Genomic DNA, 16,126 nt, shown 5'->3' on the forward strand with positions numbered 1-16,126 from the left:
TTTCATGACTTCAAATACTTCTTTCCAGCCCCTTCTTGCCTGCAAGGTTTCTTTTGAGAAAGCAGCTGATAGTCTTATGGGAACTCCTTTGTAGGTAACTGTCTCTTTTTCTCTTGCTGCTTTTAAAAAACATTTTATTTATGTATTAAAGATTTTATTTATTTATCTTTAGAGGGGAAGGGAAGGAGGTAGGGAGAGAAACATCAATGCATGGGTGCCTTTCGTGCATCCCCCACTGGGAACCGACCCTCAACCCAGGCATGCGCCCCGACTGGGAATTGAACCGAGCTCCTCTGGTTTGCATGTCTGCCCTCAATCCACTGAGCCACACCAGCCAGGGTAAACATTTTATTTATTTTTTAGAGAGGACAAGGAGGAAGAGAGGGAGAGAAACAGCAATGTGTGGTTGCTTCCTGTGTGCCCCCCCACACTATGGACCTGACCTGCAACCCAGACATGTGCCCTGACTGGGAATTGAACTGGTGACCCTTTGATTCTCAGGCCAGCACTCAATCCACTGAGCCACACCAGCCAGGGCCTCTTGATGCTTTTAAGATTCTCTCATTCTCTTTAATCTTGAGTAGCTTAATGATGATGTGCCTTGGTGTGTTCTTCCTTGGGTCCAACATCTTTGGGACTCTCTGGGCTTCCTGTACTTCCTAGAAGTTTATTTCCTGTGCCAGACTGGAGAAGTTCTCCATTATTTTTTCAAATAAGTTTTCAATTTCTTGCTCTTCTTCTTCTCCTTCTGGCACCCCTAAAATTTGGATATTGGAATGTTTTAAAGTTCTCCTCGAGTTTCCTAAGCCTCTCCTCATTTCTTTGAATTTTTTTTTCTTCATACTGTTCTGGTTGAATGTTTATTTCTTCCTTCTGCTCCAAATATTGATTTGAGTCCCAGTTTCCTTCTGGTCATTGTTGGTTCCCTGAATATTTTGCTTTATTTCACTTTGCATAGCCTTCACTTTTCCTCTATTTTGTGACCATACTCAACCAATTCTGTGAGCATCCTGATTACCAGTGCTTCGAATTCTGCATCTGAATAGGTTGGCTTTCTTTTCATCACTAAGTTCTATTTTTGGAGCTTTCATCTGTTCTTTTATTAGGACTCTATTTTTTTTTGTCTGGTACAGCTGTTATGTTATAAGGGGGCAGAGCCTTAGGTATTCACCAGGGTGGGGCAACCCTCTTTGCTACGTTGTAGTGCCGTCTGTGGGGGAGGGCCCAGAGAGGGAACAATACTGCTTGCTGGGCTCTCTTCGCTTTCAGTCACTTCCTCCACTACCCACAAGCAAATTGGGCCTTTCTGGTGTTGATTCCCTGGGTAGGCGGGGTTTTGTACATTTTAGGACCCTGTGAGTCTTTCCAGTGATCTCTCCTGTGAGGCTGGAAGTTTCTCCTCCCACCGAAACCCTGACAGATTTATACAGCTAGAGGTTTTGAGGCTTTATTTCCCCACACTGGAATCCTAGGTTGCTCAGTCTGTCTTGCTCCCCAGTTGTTCCTCCTGGTTTATCTGCACGCAAATGTGAGGCTGCCTGCTCCACCAGCTGTGACCTCACCTGCCCAGTCATCCAGCTGCTGCCTTGCCATGAGTCCTCTCTGACCCAGCAGCCCATCTTCACCCCTCCTACCAGTCTGGATGAATGTTTCTTCTTTAACTCCTTGGTTGTCGGATTTTCATACAGTTTGAATTTCTGGCATTTCTGGTTATTGTTTGCTTTTAAATTTATTGGCAGGGGTGGGGGGGAGGTTTGGTTGTGGGAGGAGGCAAAGTATATCTACCTATGTCTCCCATCTTGGCCAGAAGTCCGATGCTCCTCATTTTTAACCAGTATTGAAATAAGTTGTATACCAGTATTCAGACCAGTCTGTGCCATTCAGTATAACTCTGATGATTGGTTTGACTAAGATTTAAGTACTCACAAATAACGCATAATTGGAACACTTTTTTCAGAGTATCACCTGAATAAAGGTCACAAAATCAGATCTTTGATCTTTAATATTTTCATACAGTGGAAAGATAGTATTAGGAAGCCTTTTTACTGATTGTTTCATATCAGCAAGATGAATGATATTGTTGAATTAGAAGGTGTAATATATGATTTCAGGTCAGTGACATCTTTAAATAATATGCATTGAATATTATTTTATTGGTTTCAAAGAGATGCCAGTCTTTCACTAGAATAATTTCAGTTATTTCACTAGAATTTTATATTCTTATTTTTTTGTGTATAAGTAAATTTTCTAAATTGTGAGAATATTGAAAGAAGACCGGAAGACCAACTTTATGAACACTTGGGATTGACTTTTTTTTAAACAAAGCAGCTTATACTAGAAAAGTCTGCAATTTTTTTTTAGATCTAAAACATGGAATTTTAGTGTCTGATTTAGTTAGCCAGGCTAAATAACGAACTACTGCACTTTTAGGAGACAGCATACACTCACAAGTCATCTCTCTACAAGCTAAGTAAGAGGAGGCAATGAGAAGGGTCTTTTGCTTTGAATCTGCCCACTCGTTTTTTTTTTTTTTTTGTCATCCTCTTAAACCTGTCCTCACCCCACCTCTTTTGCAGCCAGTAATTTATTACTGAATTTCACAGTTTAGGAAAATACAGAGTTCCTTTTGGAATTATAACTTTGATTGGTGTCCTTTATCACACTTCAGGTCTCCTTTTGAATTGATTCATGAATTGATTCATGTAGAATTAATGTTGAAACTTTCCATGAGGAAACCTATGAACAAGGTTTACATTTTTTCCCCCAACCAGATCTTCAGGCCTTTCGGGGTACCATAATGGATCCTGCTTGTTGTATAAAATATATACATAGATTAACCACTAACTGGCCTTAATTAATTAATTAGTTAGTTCAAGGTATGTAATTCAGTTAAATTAAAAATGTTTTGAAAACTGAAAGTTTAAGATAACCCTGGAAATATTCTCGTTTTAAGGACAGTTTTTAAAAACAAGTATGAGGTTCAGTTCCCAGTCAGGGGACATGCCTGGGTTGCAGGCCAGTTCCCAGCAGGGGGACTCAGGAGAAGCAACCATACATTGATATTTCTCTCCCTCTCTCCTTCCCTTCCCCTCTAAAAGATAAATAAAAAATTAAAATTAAAAAAAATCTAAAAAAAACCCTTTAAGTTAAGGAAAAAAACAAGTGTGAGAGTTAAAGTGATCCAAATATCAGAGGTAAAGAAGAGCTACTAAAATAGATTAAAATACTTCATGGTTAATCCAAAGAAATAGTGCATAGCTCTCCAAGGAAGATCTGCCAACCTCCTACACAACAGAAAAATAAGGAAAAGGGAAATTTTTGAATGGGGACCTGGAATGTAAACTGAAGTAGCCAGAAAGTCCCTACCTAGTAGACTTTTTGAAAACATCTTTTCTAAATCTTTAGTAAAGAGGTAAATTGCTTAGGCAAACCACTTTATAGCATGTTCTTGTCTAGGTTAGGTCTATGCTTGACGACTGTTAGAATGGCAATAAACGTCACATCCTGAACCTCTAAAGAGAGTAAGCGCATTTGAAAATCCGTGAAATGCAATAATCCTCAAATCAGGAATTATTTTCCTAATAAAAGATGTGTGGCTCTAAATCATATTTTTCCAGGATTTTTTGACATTTTTATTAATACTATTGCGCATGTTTACAGTATATCCATGTGGCTATGAAATTTGGGGTTCTCTTGGGGGGGTTGGGTTTTTTGTTTTGGGTGGGGTTTTTTTTTAGATTTTGGACTAGGTAATATGACTGTTGAGTTAGATCACATAATTTCAGAATAACACAAATGATTAGGTAGAATTGTGGGTAGAAACAATCAATTCAGGATAGAAAGTGCATGACAGTTCAGAGCTCCTGTACAGACTACATGTCTGTCTGAAGTCAGGTTTAAAAAGTGGCCCTGTCTCCAGCTGACTCATTTTGTCAGATGGAGTCACAGGATTAACCCTTGACATGTTCCTTTAAAAAAAAAAGGCAAAGATTAAACAACTGCTTTTACTAGAGCAACATTTGATCTGTCCGTATGCATTTTTTCCTGTAATATGATTCTCCTTAAGAAAAAAATTGTGCTGCAGCTGTTACATAGATTAAATTAAATTTTTTCAAAAAATATTCTTGAGGAAGAGAAAAAAGGACTTTATCATAGAAGGTAATTTGTAATTGTGATAAAGAAAATGACTGTCTGCCCCAACCAGTTTTAGTTTCTTTTGGATAAGGCAACTTCAAAAAGATATTTTGAAGTAATAAACTTAAAAAGCCTTACCATAATGTGCAAGTAGAATATGGAAACATTTTATTTAGATTACCACCAGTTTTTCGGTGATTATTTTTCTGTTTTTGAGGAATGAGTTTAATGTCATATATATGTAGATCTACCTAATCACCACCACCACCTCCATTTCTAGATATACTCTTAGTAAGCTGTGTATACCTAGTGAATGTATTATGTATTGGAGAAGAGGGGTCTTAAATACACATGTATGGATTTTGTATCTGTGTTTTTGAGAGGAGGAATGAAGAGTAGAAACAAAAGCTTTTAATTACTTACTTAACTCTGTTTAAAAAGTACCGTACTTCACATTCAGGTTTAATAGCAAATCTTACCTTTTTACTTAATAAATTGCTTTAGAACAGTAAAAGACTATGCTTTCTGACTTTACTCTGGATTTCTTTTTTATTTAAATGTTTGGTTATTCCTTTCAGAATAATATAGTTGCCTCTACAATAAATAACTAATGATGAAGTACTAAAAATTTTGTTGTGCTTTTAATAGCCAAGATTGCATAGTTGGAGTTTAATTATGCTTTTGTTTTATCAGACAACATTCTGTACTCTCTCACTTTTCTGGCACATTCCAGAGAAATGAGCCTAAGTACTGTAGGGTTTGTTTTTTTTTTTTGAACCAATATATAAAAGTTTTCTCAGATTGGAATAATGGTTGTAGGAAGAAATTGTCAGTGTTCTGTGGCTCTCTCATTTCCCATCCTAACTGTTTGTATTCAAAACTAAGATTTTTAAAATTATTTTATTCATTGGGAGAAAAAGGAAATGTCATTTCAGATGGTTGATTTTCGTTCTTGAGTTTTTGGTTTTTTGGTTTTTTTTTAAGAGTAGATGTTCTGTTAGAGAAAGGCTGTGTCTATGAAAGACTAAAATTTACTTGAATGGTTTAAGGCATGGCATTGTTAATTGTAAATCAAAGCTTTTTATACAGTTCTCTAAGGATTGAAATGGGTCTTTGTGGTCTCTCAGGAGGGAGGAAGTTACAAACCACTTTGCAGACTGGCATTTTAATAGTCTGCTGTACAGTGATGTTCTTTTGCAGCTGCTGCTTAGCCTTTTCTATATCTGGAGAGTGTGGGGAGATTTTATTGTTACTCTGATAGCATCAGCTTTTAAAACATTGTGAAGTTAGCTGGTCTTATTGTCTGACTTAGTTTTATTACTATAATTTGACCAATATGTTTCACAAGAATGAGGGGGAGATCCCTTATAGAAAATTTCTAAGAGTTGTTCTGTTTCATCAAAGGTATCTTTTAAAAAAAAAGTAATGTGCCCCTTTTTGCTGCCTGTGAGCTTTCCTCTGATTAACACACTTCTATTAGAACCTGACAAGGCACAGGGAGAAGAGATAGTACAGAGAGGTTTTGATGGGGGTACATCAGAGAAAAGTTGCTGTTCTATTTTTTGTCCACATCAAAAAAAATTGAAAAATTTTTTAAGTAACAAAATGTTTTTGTGTGTGAGAAAGTATATATTTGCAGACAATGTCTAAAGCCCTTTGACTTCTGAGTAAAATGAATGTCTAAAATCTGTCAGGTTCCCACACTGATTACTTTTCTTTTTTGAGAAATTTAAGCATTAACATCAAAACATGAATATATAAAATATTCCATATAAACAGTAATGAATTTAGAGGCAGAAAACCTTTTTTAGGTTATTAGCCAGACTGTACCTTTTGCCTGTTATACATACTGGCTTTTCATACTCTTTTATAAGGGAATACAAAAAGCCTTGTTTGTTTTTCTATTTAATTACTGAATTGCTTAATATATGTTAGATGTTCTAGAAGAGTACAGTCCATATTGATGTTATGAATAAGGATTTTAAGGATATTTATAACTGAACATATGTTTTTTGGACTGAGCATTTTCATGAAATGTGTTCCTTTTTAAATATGATTTTTATAATTTAAAAAAATTATTTTTATTCCAACTAGTTAAGAGGTACTTACGTGACAGACAGGTCCTCTTTCTCCAGGAAGTGATTTTGTACAAGGCTTAACTGCCCAGATCCTTCTTGTTACACATGATCCAGTGTTTCCAATTCCTGATTGCTTGATCTTGTGTTTATCAAAGTTGGAAGCAACTTTAGACCATGCCAGATGGCAGTGTTGCTAGAGGTGTGGCAAGTTAGGTTTCCCTGCCACAAGTGCTCTAATTTAATTAAAACTAAAAACAGATTAGCAGATCTCTCAGTTTGCCTTTCTTTGAAATAGATAATCTCATATATATGACAAAATTAATAATCGCTTGGGATATTTATTTTTTGTTATTTAGCATGTGTAAGTGACTTGTATTTTTTTAATACCTTGAAGTTTGCCTTATTCGCATCCCCCACAATGCAAGGACTTAAAAGAAATTGAAAGAGGTTACTTACAGCATAAACCCTCCCTCTCTGCTCTGTGAGTTGGTTCAGTCCTGTTTTGCATAAGTTCCTTTTGAGTAGATCCATGTGTGGATGCATAGTGCTGAAGACTTATCTCTAGCTGTGTGGATGTCTGTCTTGGAGAGAAGCTGTGTGCATTAGCTGCAAACAGTAACATTTTCAAAATCAACATGTATTGTGCTTATCCTGTTCCTGGAATGGGCAGCAATTCTTTGATGTATTACTACAATGGGAAAACGGTAAGTCTTTTTTCTTTGTTCGTATAGCTTCTGACTGGTTTAATGAAAAGCAATGTAAATTAAATTGCTTTTTACTAAAACCTGTGAGGTTTTGTTTTATCATTTTCTACGGTACATTTAGATTGTGTATTTCTTTGTAAGTAGTGTCAGTAAAGTTGTGTCTTCAACACAGTTCATTGGTAGTTTTTGACTTTTATTTTTAAAATAGCATGGAAAATAAACGAATTTGTGAGTTGTTTTTTAATGCCTGATTACTAGCAATGGGCTTGAAAATTCCTTTGTTTTAATGTTTTATTATTTGTAAATGTATAATCTTTATATAAAGTACACACACATACATAATATGAGAGGATTATATCATTCTTTTTAGATGAAGGCAGAGATGAAAGTCATATTGGATATTCATAAAAATAACAAGTATGAAGCTCTGGGAATGATTAGGGAAGCAGTCAGCTAGTGCGGGCCGTATTTCCTGTTTGGAGTTTCAGGTCCAGAGCCTGACTTTACTGGTACACCATCTGTTTCCAATCAAACTAGAATTTTGACCCTGTACAGATTAATAAAATAAATCAGTATTTTTCAAAGAATGCATTTATATATTTCCTAAAGAATGTATTTCTGATCAATTTACAGCACATGATTAGATGTTTTAAAATAATACCTTTCTGTGTTGCTTAGTAAGACTTTTCTACTTTCATTACTTAGTATTAATTATTTAGTGTGTTTCTGCAAAAATATTTTTAAGTCAGAGAGTTCATATATTCTAAAAAGAAAGTGAACTTCTTTGACAAGGAGGATAGGAGGGAGTTATCTTTGTAAGATATTTGTTAAACATTATAAAAATGTTATACTGATGAATAACAGCCTTGGGTTTATGTCAGAAGTTACGTATTTTTCTTCTCAATCATTCCCCAAGAAAGTTTTCCCTCAGGTGTTTTTTTATTTACTTAGTGATATTTGAGGGTTGGGGCATAAAGAGTGGAAGCATTTTTATTATTAATGTTTGAAGTTATAAAGAAAATTTAATCACATTTCCTAAAATAGGTATAAAATCCAGATACATTTGTGTCTACCCTTCTTACCACTTGAACGTTTTAAAGTAGCATGCATGGCGGGGCAAAAGTAGATTAATACAATAATTAATAAATAATAATGCAGGGTTAAACTTTTGCATACTCACAGCTTTAAGCCTACTTTTGCCCCACCCTGGGTGTTTCTAAGGAGGGTATGAGGGTACGTGAGAACTAATGAAAGCATTTCTTCATTCTCCGATTTCTTTGGTAAGGCCTCTTTGGGCTGTTAGCATTTGGTTAACTTTTGGTTAAGATTTCTTAATATATGACAGTCAAGCCAAACTATCCTTAAACTCATTAAAAAGTATATGTTTACACTGCCTGTGTAAGTGGAACTTTATTAGAATGTGAGAAGGAGATTTATTTAGATGGGTTAATATAAGTGAAATGACTTGATCTGTATGCAGTTTTCTCTTCCCAACTGTCTTTCAAATGTGAAAATATTTTATGTCCAATTTTAAGTAAAATAGTTTGTTTAAAGGTGGTGTGTGTGTGTGTGTGTGTGTGTGTGTGTGTGTGTGTGTGTTCAGTAAAATAATTATACAGGACCCCTGAAGCAAAGAGACTATAACTCAAATTAAGTTTAGATTTTATTCTTTCAAGAGCACAGATCACTCTATTACAACATTTCTCTTTGTTCTACATTGCAAGGGTGGGGGGGTGGGCAACAGCTTTGATCGTATTAAGTACTTCCAGGCTTAGTGTAGATGACAGAGCTGGTACGGTAGAGAAGTATAGCCTGAAAATTGATAGCCTGTGCCTGATATAGGTCAGGGGTGACTTATGTTCCTGAAAAATGCATAAAGAGGTGATATATTTATTCTCTTAGTCTTCTGTATCAAAAGGCCCTGGTTTTATATGTATTTTCTTATGTACATTGTATTTTTACCACTTCTATCTAGTTTTTTACTATTACTCTCTTCAGTAAGGAAATCATGTGGTATGTAGTTACATTATCCAAAGACTATGTAAATATCTCAGTCTTAGTATATATTAGGAAATATTTACCCGTTGATGCTTTCTAATAACAACTATCACTTTAAATTAATATTTCTGGACTCTAAGTGAAGTACACTTATGCATTTGAGTTACGGAATTTTTATATAATTCTCATAGTGAACATGTTAAAGTTTAGCTCCCTTCCTTATTCCGTTTTATCAATTTATTTTAAGATGATACGACAGGTTAGTATTTTGAAATGCTAGTAAGTTCAAATTGATTTTATTTTTACCATACCCTCATAGGTATTTGAGAGAGCAAGAAATCCTAAGTGGTACTGGTCTTAAACAAAATGCTTCCCCCTCTTTTTTGTTTTTATTTTTAAAATTCCAAGTTGATTCCATATATTTTTACTATGTTTTGGCTGTTAATAAGAATGACAAACTACAGGAAAAAGCTTTAATCAGAGAAGAGCTTTTTCATATGTTATTGTTTAAGATTATGTAGCTATATTTTATTATTGAAATATAACAGGCTTAGACACTTAACATGCAGAGGAGAAAATCCAAAAATGTTAGCCCTTTTTTCTCCACTATTTGCAAAGTGAAAGGGTTAATGTTCTATCTTATACATAGCTTTAGTGTAGCTGTATTCTGTGCCATACTGTAAGATAGTAATATGTGTTTATGATAGAGGACTTAAACCATTTAAATATTACCTATTTTTTTAGATTTAAAAAAAGGAATAAAATAAAAAATAGCAAGGAATAATGGGTTTCTGAAGTTCCTTATAAATAAGGAATTTACCCTGCATTCAGTTTTCTCATTGACATGACTAAACTGTGTCCTTTATGCAGAAAGTTACAATGTCTTAGAGGTAAAGGAAGGGAAGTTTGGGGAGGAGAGGATTCCTCATGTTTTCTTCGCCTTGAGGAGTAGAGGTTCAGCCTTCCTCTGACTTGATCAGCCTCCATTTTCTAGGCCTTGAACTGAAGATGCTACAAAATATTTCAGGTATAAAAATTGTGGCAAAAAACGGACATGATGTTCTTTGAATTGTATCAGGGAATTTTTTTTTCTTATTAGAGAAAACACAGAAATCCAAGCTTAAAGCTCAAGCTTAAAAACACATTTTGAATATTAAGCTTCTTTATTCTGGAATCTGGGAAAAATGAGACAGGAACAAACATGATTGTAAGGCCTACTCTGTGGCAGGAGCTATGTTGGGGACTTTATGTTTACCTCATTCAGTTCTTGCATTTTCACTGTCATTTATCTGTTTCCAACCTTTTATGAATAAGAGAAGTGAGGTTTAGGGAAGTTAAGTAACTTGCTCAATCCCCACCCAATTAGTAAATGCTTAAGCCAGAAGTGAACCCAGGTCTCTCTCCCAACAGCAGGTTTTCTCTTTTATATCATCCAGGAGCAAGTCATCTCCATAGCAAAGGGCCAAACTTCACTTATCCTTACTACCATTTATATCAAAACATACTAAAATGGAAGGAAAATGTAACTGAGGAAAACACTAGGCCATTCCTTAAACTAAATATATTTTGCATATATGATCAAAACTACCAACTTTCTGAATGCTAATTAATGCAGTCAGTCAAGGAAATTTTTATTTCTATATAAGATGAAGAATTTAAGACTGTCCTAGGTATGTTTAAAAACTCAGGAAGTCAGGTTATCAGGTCTTTTCTTCTAATAGAACTCACAGCCCTGGAAATTGGTTTAGCCATGGTTTTGGCACCTGCCTGCCCACATAATTCATATTTTCGAGAAGTAGGGTTTCAAGTAGCTAATATTGCATTGTAAGTATTTCCAAGACTTATTTTTCAAATAAACATTTTCAATAATAAAAGCACAGAAACCTAGGTGAGAGTGTGTGCAACTACAGTTCTGTTTCATTGGGCATTTGGTGCTAATTAACATGAGAGAGGAAAAAAATACAATTTTATTAATTCAAATTTTCAGGCGAGCCCAGTGGAGTTAAATCTAATGTGTATGATGAAGTCATTTAATAATTTTCTGAAGGCAGAATATTAAAGACATTGAGTGACAAGGACTTTAGCTTAAATACTTTAATTGGTTTTCCCTTTACCAAAAATATAAGACTATATTCCAAGAAGGAATATGAATCCAGGAATATAAGATATTAATCCAAGAAGGTATTTTCTCCCCTTGATTCAAGTGAGCACGTGTACCAAGAAGGTAAAACTGTAGTCCCTGCCAGGAGAGTATATTGTCACTCACTGGTAGCTTTATTAATGTTTTAGAAAGAAATTTATGTCCCTTTCCACTAGTTAATGAACTTGTTAAAGAAAGAGATCAGGTGCTCTACTGTTGGATCTAAATTTCCTTAAATGTAGGTAACTAAGAAGTGATGCTCATTGATTTGTATTTAATCCTGGTGTACAAATTTCAAACCCAGTCTCTTAAATATTCCATAGTTTACCTCACAGGAAAAAATTTGTGATTATTATGGAAATGATAGCAGTTACAATAAAAAGCTGATGAAATATGCCCAGTGCTGTTAACTTAAGGTTAATAAAAATGTGCTTAACTTAACCTAAAAAGCGTTTCTCAATTGAAAACCAGTAATAGTCAGTATGCTTGTTAGACAGCAGAAGTGGTCATTGTTTTTAAGCAACTTTGTACTAAAAGCTGGAATTCTTTTATCTTACTGTTGTTAGAAAGGACATACTACTTTATTTCACCCCTGCATATGTCTCTGGACATTCTTGGGAAAGGATACTGTTCCTTTTATTTATGAAACTGTCAAATATAAACATATATAGGTACCTTTTAAGAAATTCCCATAGAGATTTTAGTGGGCTAATTAGATGAAAAGAATCTTCTATAGAAATAGCTTGTGCATACTAAGTCCTTGTACTTCAGACCTTTTGTTTTATAACACCTCATGGTTTCAGTTCTTGTGGTATTGAGTACTGGAGCCCTCCAAATATTTTCTCTCTCAGGCTTGGAATTACTATTCAAACTATGGTCGTAGATTGTGTTTTATGGCAGAAAATGTTTACTTAATATTAAAATACTAAAGCATTGATGATTATCAAATCTGTCATTTTTATATTAGATATTGGGGAATTCTTAAATTAGGAATTCTTTAAATTCTTAAATCATAGGTTTATTTAAATGTCTTTAATAACTTGGGGGGGTATGTTTGTTTTAATTTAGATTAGAGAAGGAACAAGAAAAGTGGGAAGACCTAAATTTCAGAAACGTTAAAGTTTTGCCATTTAGATCAAAGATGCTTTTTATCTGAGTGTATGCATAAGATCAGTATTAATAGGAAATAAAGGACCCAGAATTATCATAAAAATCTATAGGAAATCACTTTTAGGAAATTTCTTTAACTTCCTCTAATACCTATCTAGCACTCTTATCTGAGTGAGTATAATTTATTGAACAACTGTTTATGTACCCTTTTTAAAAACAGCTTTTTACTAAATTTAAGTTTCATAAAGTTCAGGAAGCTGTTGTTGATGTGTGTTACAGTGTGTGGAATGTGGGTAGGTTAACCAGCAATAACTGAAACATAAATCTTACAATAATTACTTAGCTTTTTTCTTAGTTTTTTAGTGTTAATTCTTAAATGTACACATTTTTAAAATTATTGGCCCAGAGGTTTAATTACAATATTTCAAGGTAAGATTTGACCTGAGTTGGGGTTTTCTTTTGTTTTTCTAATGACCTAGACTTTCTTTTCAGGTTTTAAGTATCAGCTTGTATACTTTTTATTGTTTAATACAAAATATAGTTACGTAAAATATAGGGCAAATTAAGTGGATGTTCCTCAGTATGATTTTACATTTTTATTTTAAAATTATGATGGTAGGGTAAATTAGCCAAATGATTTTATGTTGTTATTTTGCTAGGTTGAGAAAGATTGTGCTGATGGTGATTACTGTTATTAGCATAAACTTTTTTACATATTGGACATTTGCATTAGCATGTATGAAACCATATGATGATTTTTAACACATTAGAACTTAAAAGAGAACTATTCAAACCATCTTTGCAAAAGAACAAATAGAAGCTTAAACATACTGAAGTTTTGGTAGTCATTTCTGTGTTAGGACATGTTCAGAAAAATGGATAAGCTCTTTCCAAATCAGTTGAAGGTGTTCTTAAAATGTTTGAGACTTTAAGCTGATTATGGTCTTGTTAAGCCTTGGAGCTTAGGAGACTATTTATTTCAAAGTAACTTATGTGACTTTAAACTGCTAGTAAGGAAAAGTAATCTAAACCTATATTCTTCTGTAGTAAACACTAGTCATGTATGATTATTTAAGTTAATTAAAATAAAAAATTCATTTCCTCTGTTTTATTATCCACATTTCAAGTGTTTAAGAGTCACATGTAACTACTGGCTACTGTATTGTACCAGCACAGGCATAGAACATTGATTCCTATCATCACAAAAACCTCTACTGCACAGTGCTCATCTGAAGCATTCCTCCCATTTTCTGTGGGAGATACCTCATATAGGTTAAATAGCTGTTCTCATATTAAGAAAATTCCCAATTCATCTCATCATTTTGGATATTTAAAAGTATCAGTCACCATCTAAATTATAAATCTATTTTTAAGAGCATGAGGAGTGACATTATCTTTTAACTCATCACTGGGTGTGACAATATAAAAACAAAACCATTTTAGCAAAAGCTTTTAGTTCTTTGCACTTTTTTCAGTGTCAGAAAATCATTATGCCTGCTTGCCTTGCATAGATGTTTCTAATATTAATTACATGAAGGATGCATTGAAATCAAGAGCACAGTACACAGCTCCAGCCTCTAGGCTCAATGAGTGGATTGCCCTGAATTTGGTGTCATTCATATGACTAAACTGAACCATCCAAACAGGAAAAAGGGAATCATTTTTTTTTCTAATTTGACTTGTATTGGTCGTATGAGCTAAAACATCCCAGGATAATTATGTAATTACAATAATTATAAGTACTCATCCCTGGAGAACTCTAACACTATTTTTAAAAGTCCATTTGAGTGGGTGAGATGAGGATGTTAGATATATTGATATGGATTTTTTTTCAACCAGACTTAACAGTGAAAAAGAGATACTGTTAGATTTTCAGTTATATATTCATGTCAGAATAAATGCAGTGGTTCTATTCACCAGGAAAATTTCTCTCACCGTCATTCTTGAAGGAGAAAATATGAAGTGCTTGGTAAAGAAGAAAGACTGTCTCATAATAGCTACTGTGAGCCTAATATTCATAAATGGAACTAGAATTCTAAAGACAGTTTCTGAGTATTCACCACATTTTAATAGAACATCTTAAATTACTTAATTGTACTTTTTTCTATTTCTTTTTAAATAGTTTGATTCCTGGTAGATTTTAATCATCTTAAAGCATACATGTTTTTTCTCTTAATTTTGAGGTTGTTTGTTGTGATACAAAACCATATTTAAGATTAAAACGTATGATTAGATCATTAACTAGGAAAAAACTGGCATCTATGTGCAGGTGATCAGATGACATAAGCAGTCTGGTTTTAATTTGTGGGCAGTACTGATTGTAACTAAAAGAGACTTGCTCTTTTTGTGGAATTGGCTGACTATTTCCCTCCATCTGGAGTTAATAAAGTCTTTGAGACCACATCAGTTGTGCTTTGCCGCAAGAACTCTTTGATCTGAAAAATCGAGACTGGCACAACTGCTGCTTCATAACATTGCATGTATGTTTTTGCAAGCTATGGTTAAGATACCAAAAGTAACATTCTTTGGCTGTATTAGATATGCTGTTATGCTATTAAATGGACCTGTATGAGAACCATGTTTTTCAAAACATTTTTATTAAAATACAAACTTTGTACTTATGTTAGTAAATAAATTATAAACTTATAGTGGTTTAGTTTTAACCATTTTAATTCATAAGATCTATCCTTCAAAAGTCCATTTAACTTTTCAAAGTCTATTTATAAAAACTAACATTAAAAATAACTTTACCTCTAAAATGAGTCCATTTTATTTTCTCTGTATAGTTTCAAAATTTTTATGAGTAGACAGATCTCTTTCCTTTGTGGCTTATTTTGTTTTTTCTTGCTTTCCTTAACAGCTCTCTATTAATCATTATCTGATCAGTGTATTTTTTATTTGATAGCAATTTGTAAATCAGTAAAGTGGGATTTACCTTACTTGCTTTTGTAATTGCAAACATTTAAAATTTTTTCAGGTGTCACCATATTGTTTGTAGTACAATGAGAATTGAATGGGAATGAGGAAAGGAAATACAAATTGATAAATTATGTATACATTTACACTGGTAAATTATATAGGTTTTTTGTGAAATGACATCAAAACTGGAGTTTTTTCATAATTATCAGTGGGAGACTTACGTGCTGTTTCAGTCTATATCCTGGATAGAATTAGAGAATTTTGTATTTCATACTTCAAGATCAGTGGCAACATGTATAGTAAATAAGTGTGACAAAAAAATGTTCTGCTGTTGTTTTCTAATTTTTACTCTTACCGTATTTTCTTGCTGTTCTGTGGATTTATTTTAAATTTTTCGTTGTTTATGGTTTCAGCCTAGTTTGGGAAAATATGTAAAGGGACCAGAGGACGTCTCTATCTGTGGCTAAATTTAGGCACTGAAATTTGATTAAAAGAAAGAAATGCAAAATTTCTTTCCTGAAAACTTTTTCTTGCCTATCAGCCTATGTTAATATATTCCAAACACATTTGTATATGCCCAGTTATTTCATTCTAACACTATTTCATGTAATAACACTAAATTGGAAAAATCTGTTTAATATACATAATTAAAAGAAACATTTAATCTAACATATTCCAACATATACCTCTATCTAGGATCCTTCTGGGTAATTCATATGAATATATCCTGGCCCAAACTTCTCAGATATCACAGGTGTGTGTTTTACTTTTGAGATATGAAAGATAGGAAACTAACTGAATTACTAATCCATTAAAAAGACACACCTTTGTGCAAGTATCAGCACAACTAGCAAGAAGAGTAAAAATGGACTTTATATCCTTTTATTTAGAATGAATTTGTAGAATCACATCAGGCTATTGTAAGAAACAGTATTTGAGGACTGAACAACAGTATAACTGCTCCTATAAGAATGATAGAAAGATGATAAGTATTAGCTAATACTTGGTGAGTGGTTACTGTGCCAAACATTTTGTATTATCTT

General features: G+C 33.7%; 1 protein-coding gene across 10 annotated transcripts in view; it reads left to right on the top strand.

Moving 5' to 3' along the window:
• The window catches only part of TCF12 (transcription factor 12), a 366,824-nt gene that overhangs the window by 303,733 nt on the left and 46,965 nt on the right, over positions 1–16,126 (top strand). Inside the window, exon 1 of one of the 10 annotated variants that reach the window (XM_037053970.1) lies at positions 6,632–6,916. The exons of 8 other annotated variants lie outside the window; for them this stretch is intronic. In XM_037053970.1, coding sequence (XP_036909865.1) covers positions 6,848–6,916 — 69 coding nt within the window. In that variant the 5' untranslated portion in view covers positions 6,632–6,847. Of the gene's footprint in view, positions 1–6,631; positions 6,917–16,126 lie in introns of those variants that run through there. One more of the 10 variants, XM_037053971.1, reaches the window with a different exon arrangement.

The sequence above is a fragment of the Sturnira hondurensis genome, unplaced genomic scaffold, assembly GCF_014824575.4.
Source record: "Sturnira hondurensis isolate 20B ecotype Veracruz unplaced genomic scaffold, ASM1482457v3 Scaffold0008196, whole genome shotgun sequence".
NCBI classification, from domain to species: Eukaryota; Metazoa; Chordata; class Mammalia; order Chiroptera; family Phyllostomidae; genus Sturnira; species Sturnira hondurensis.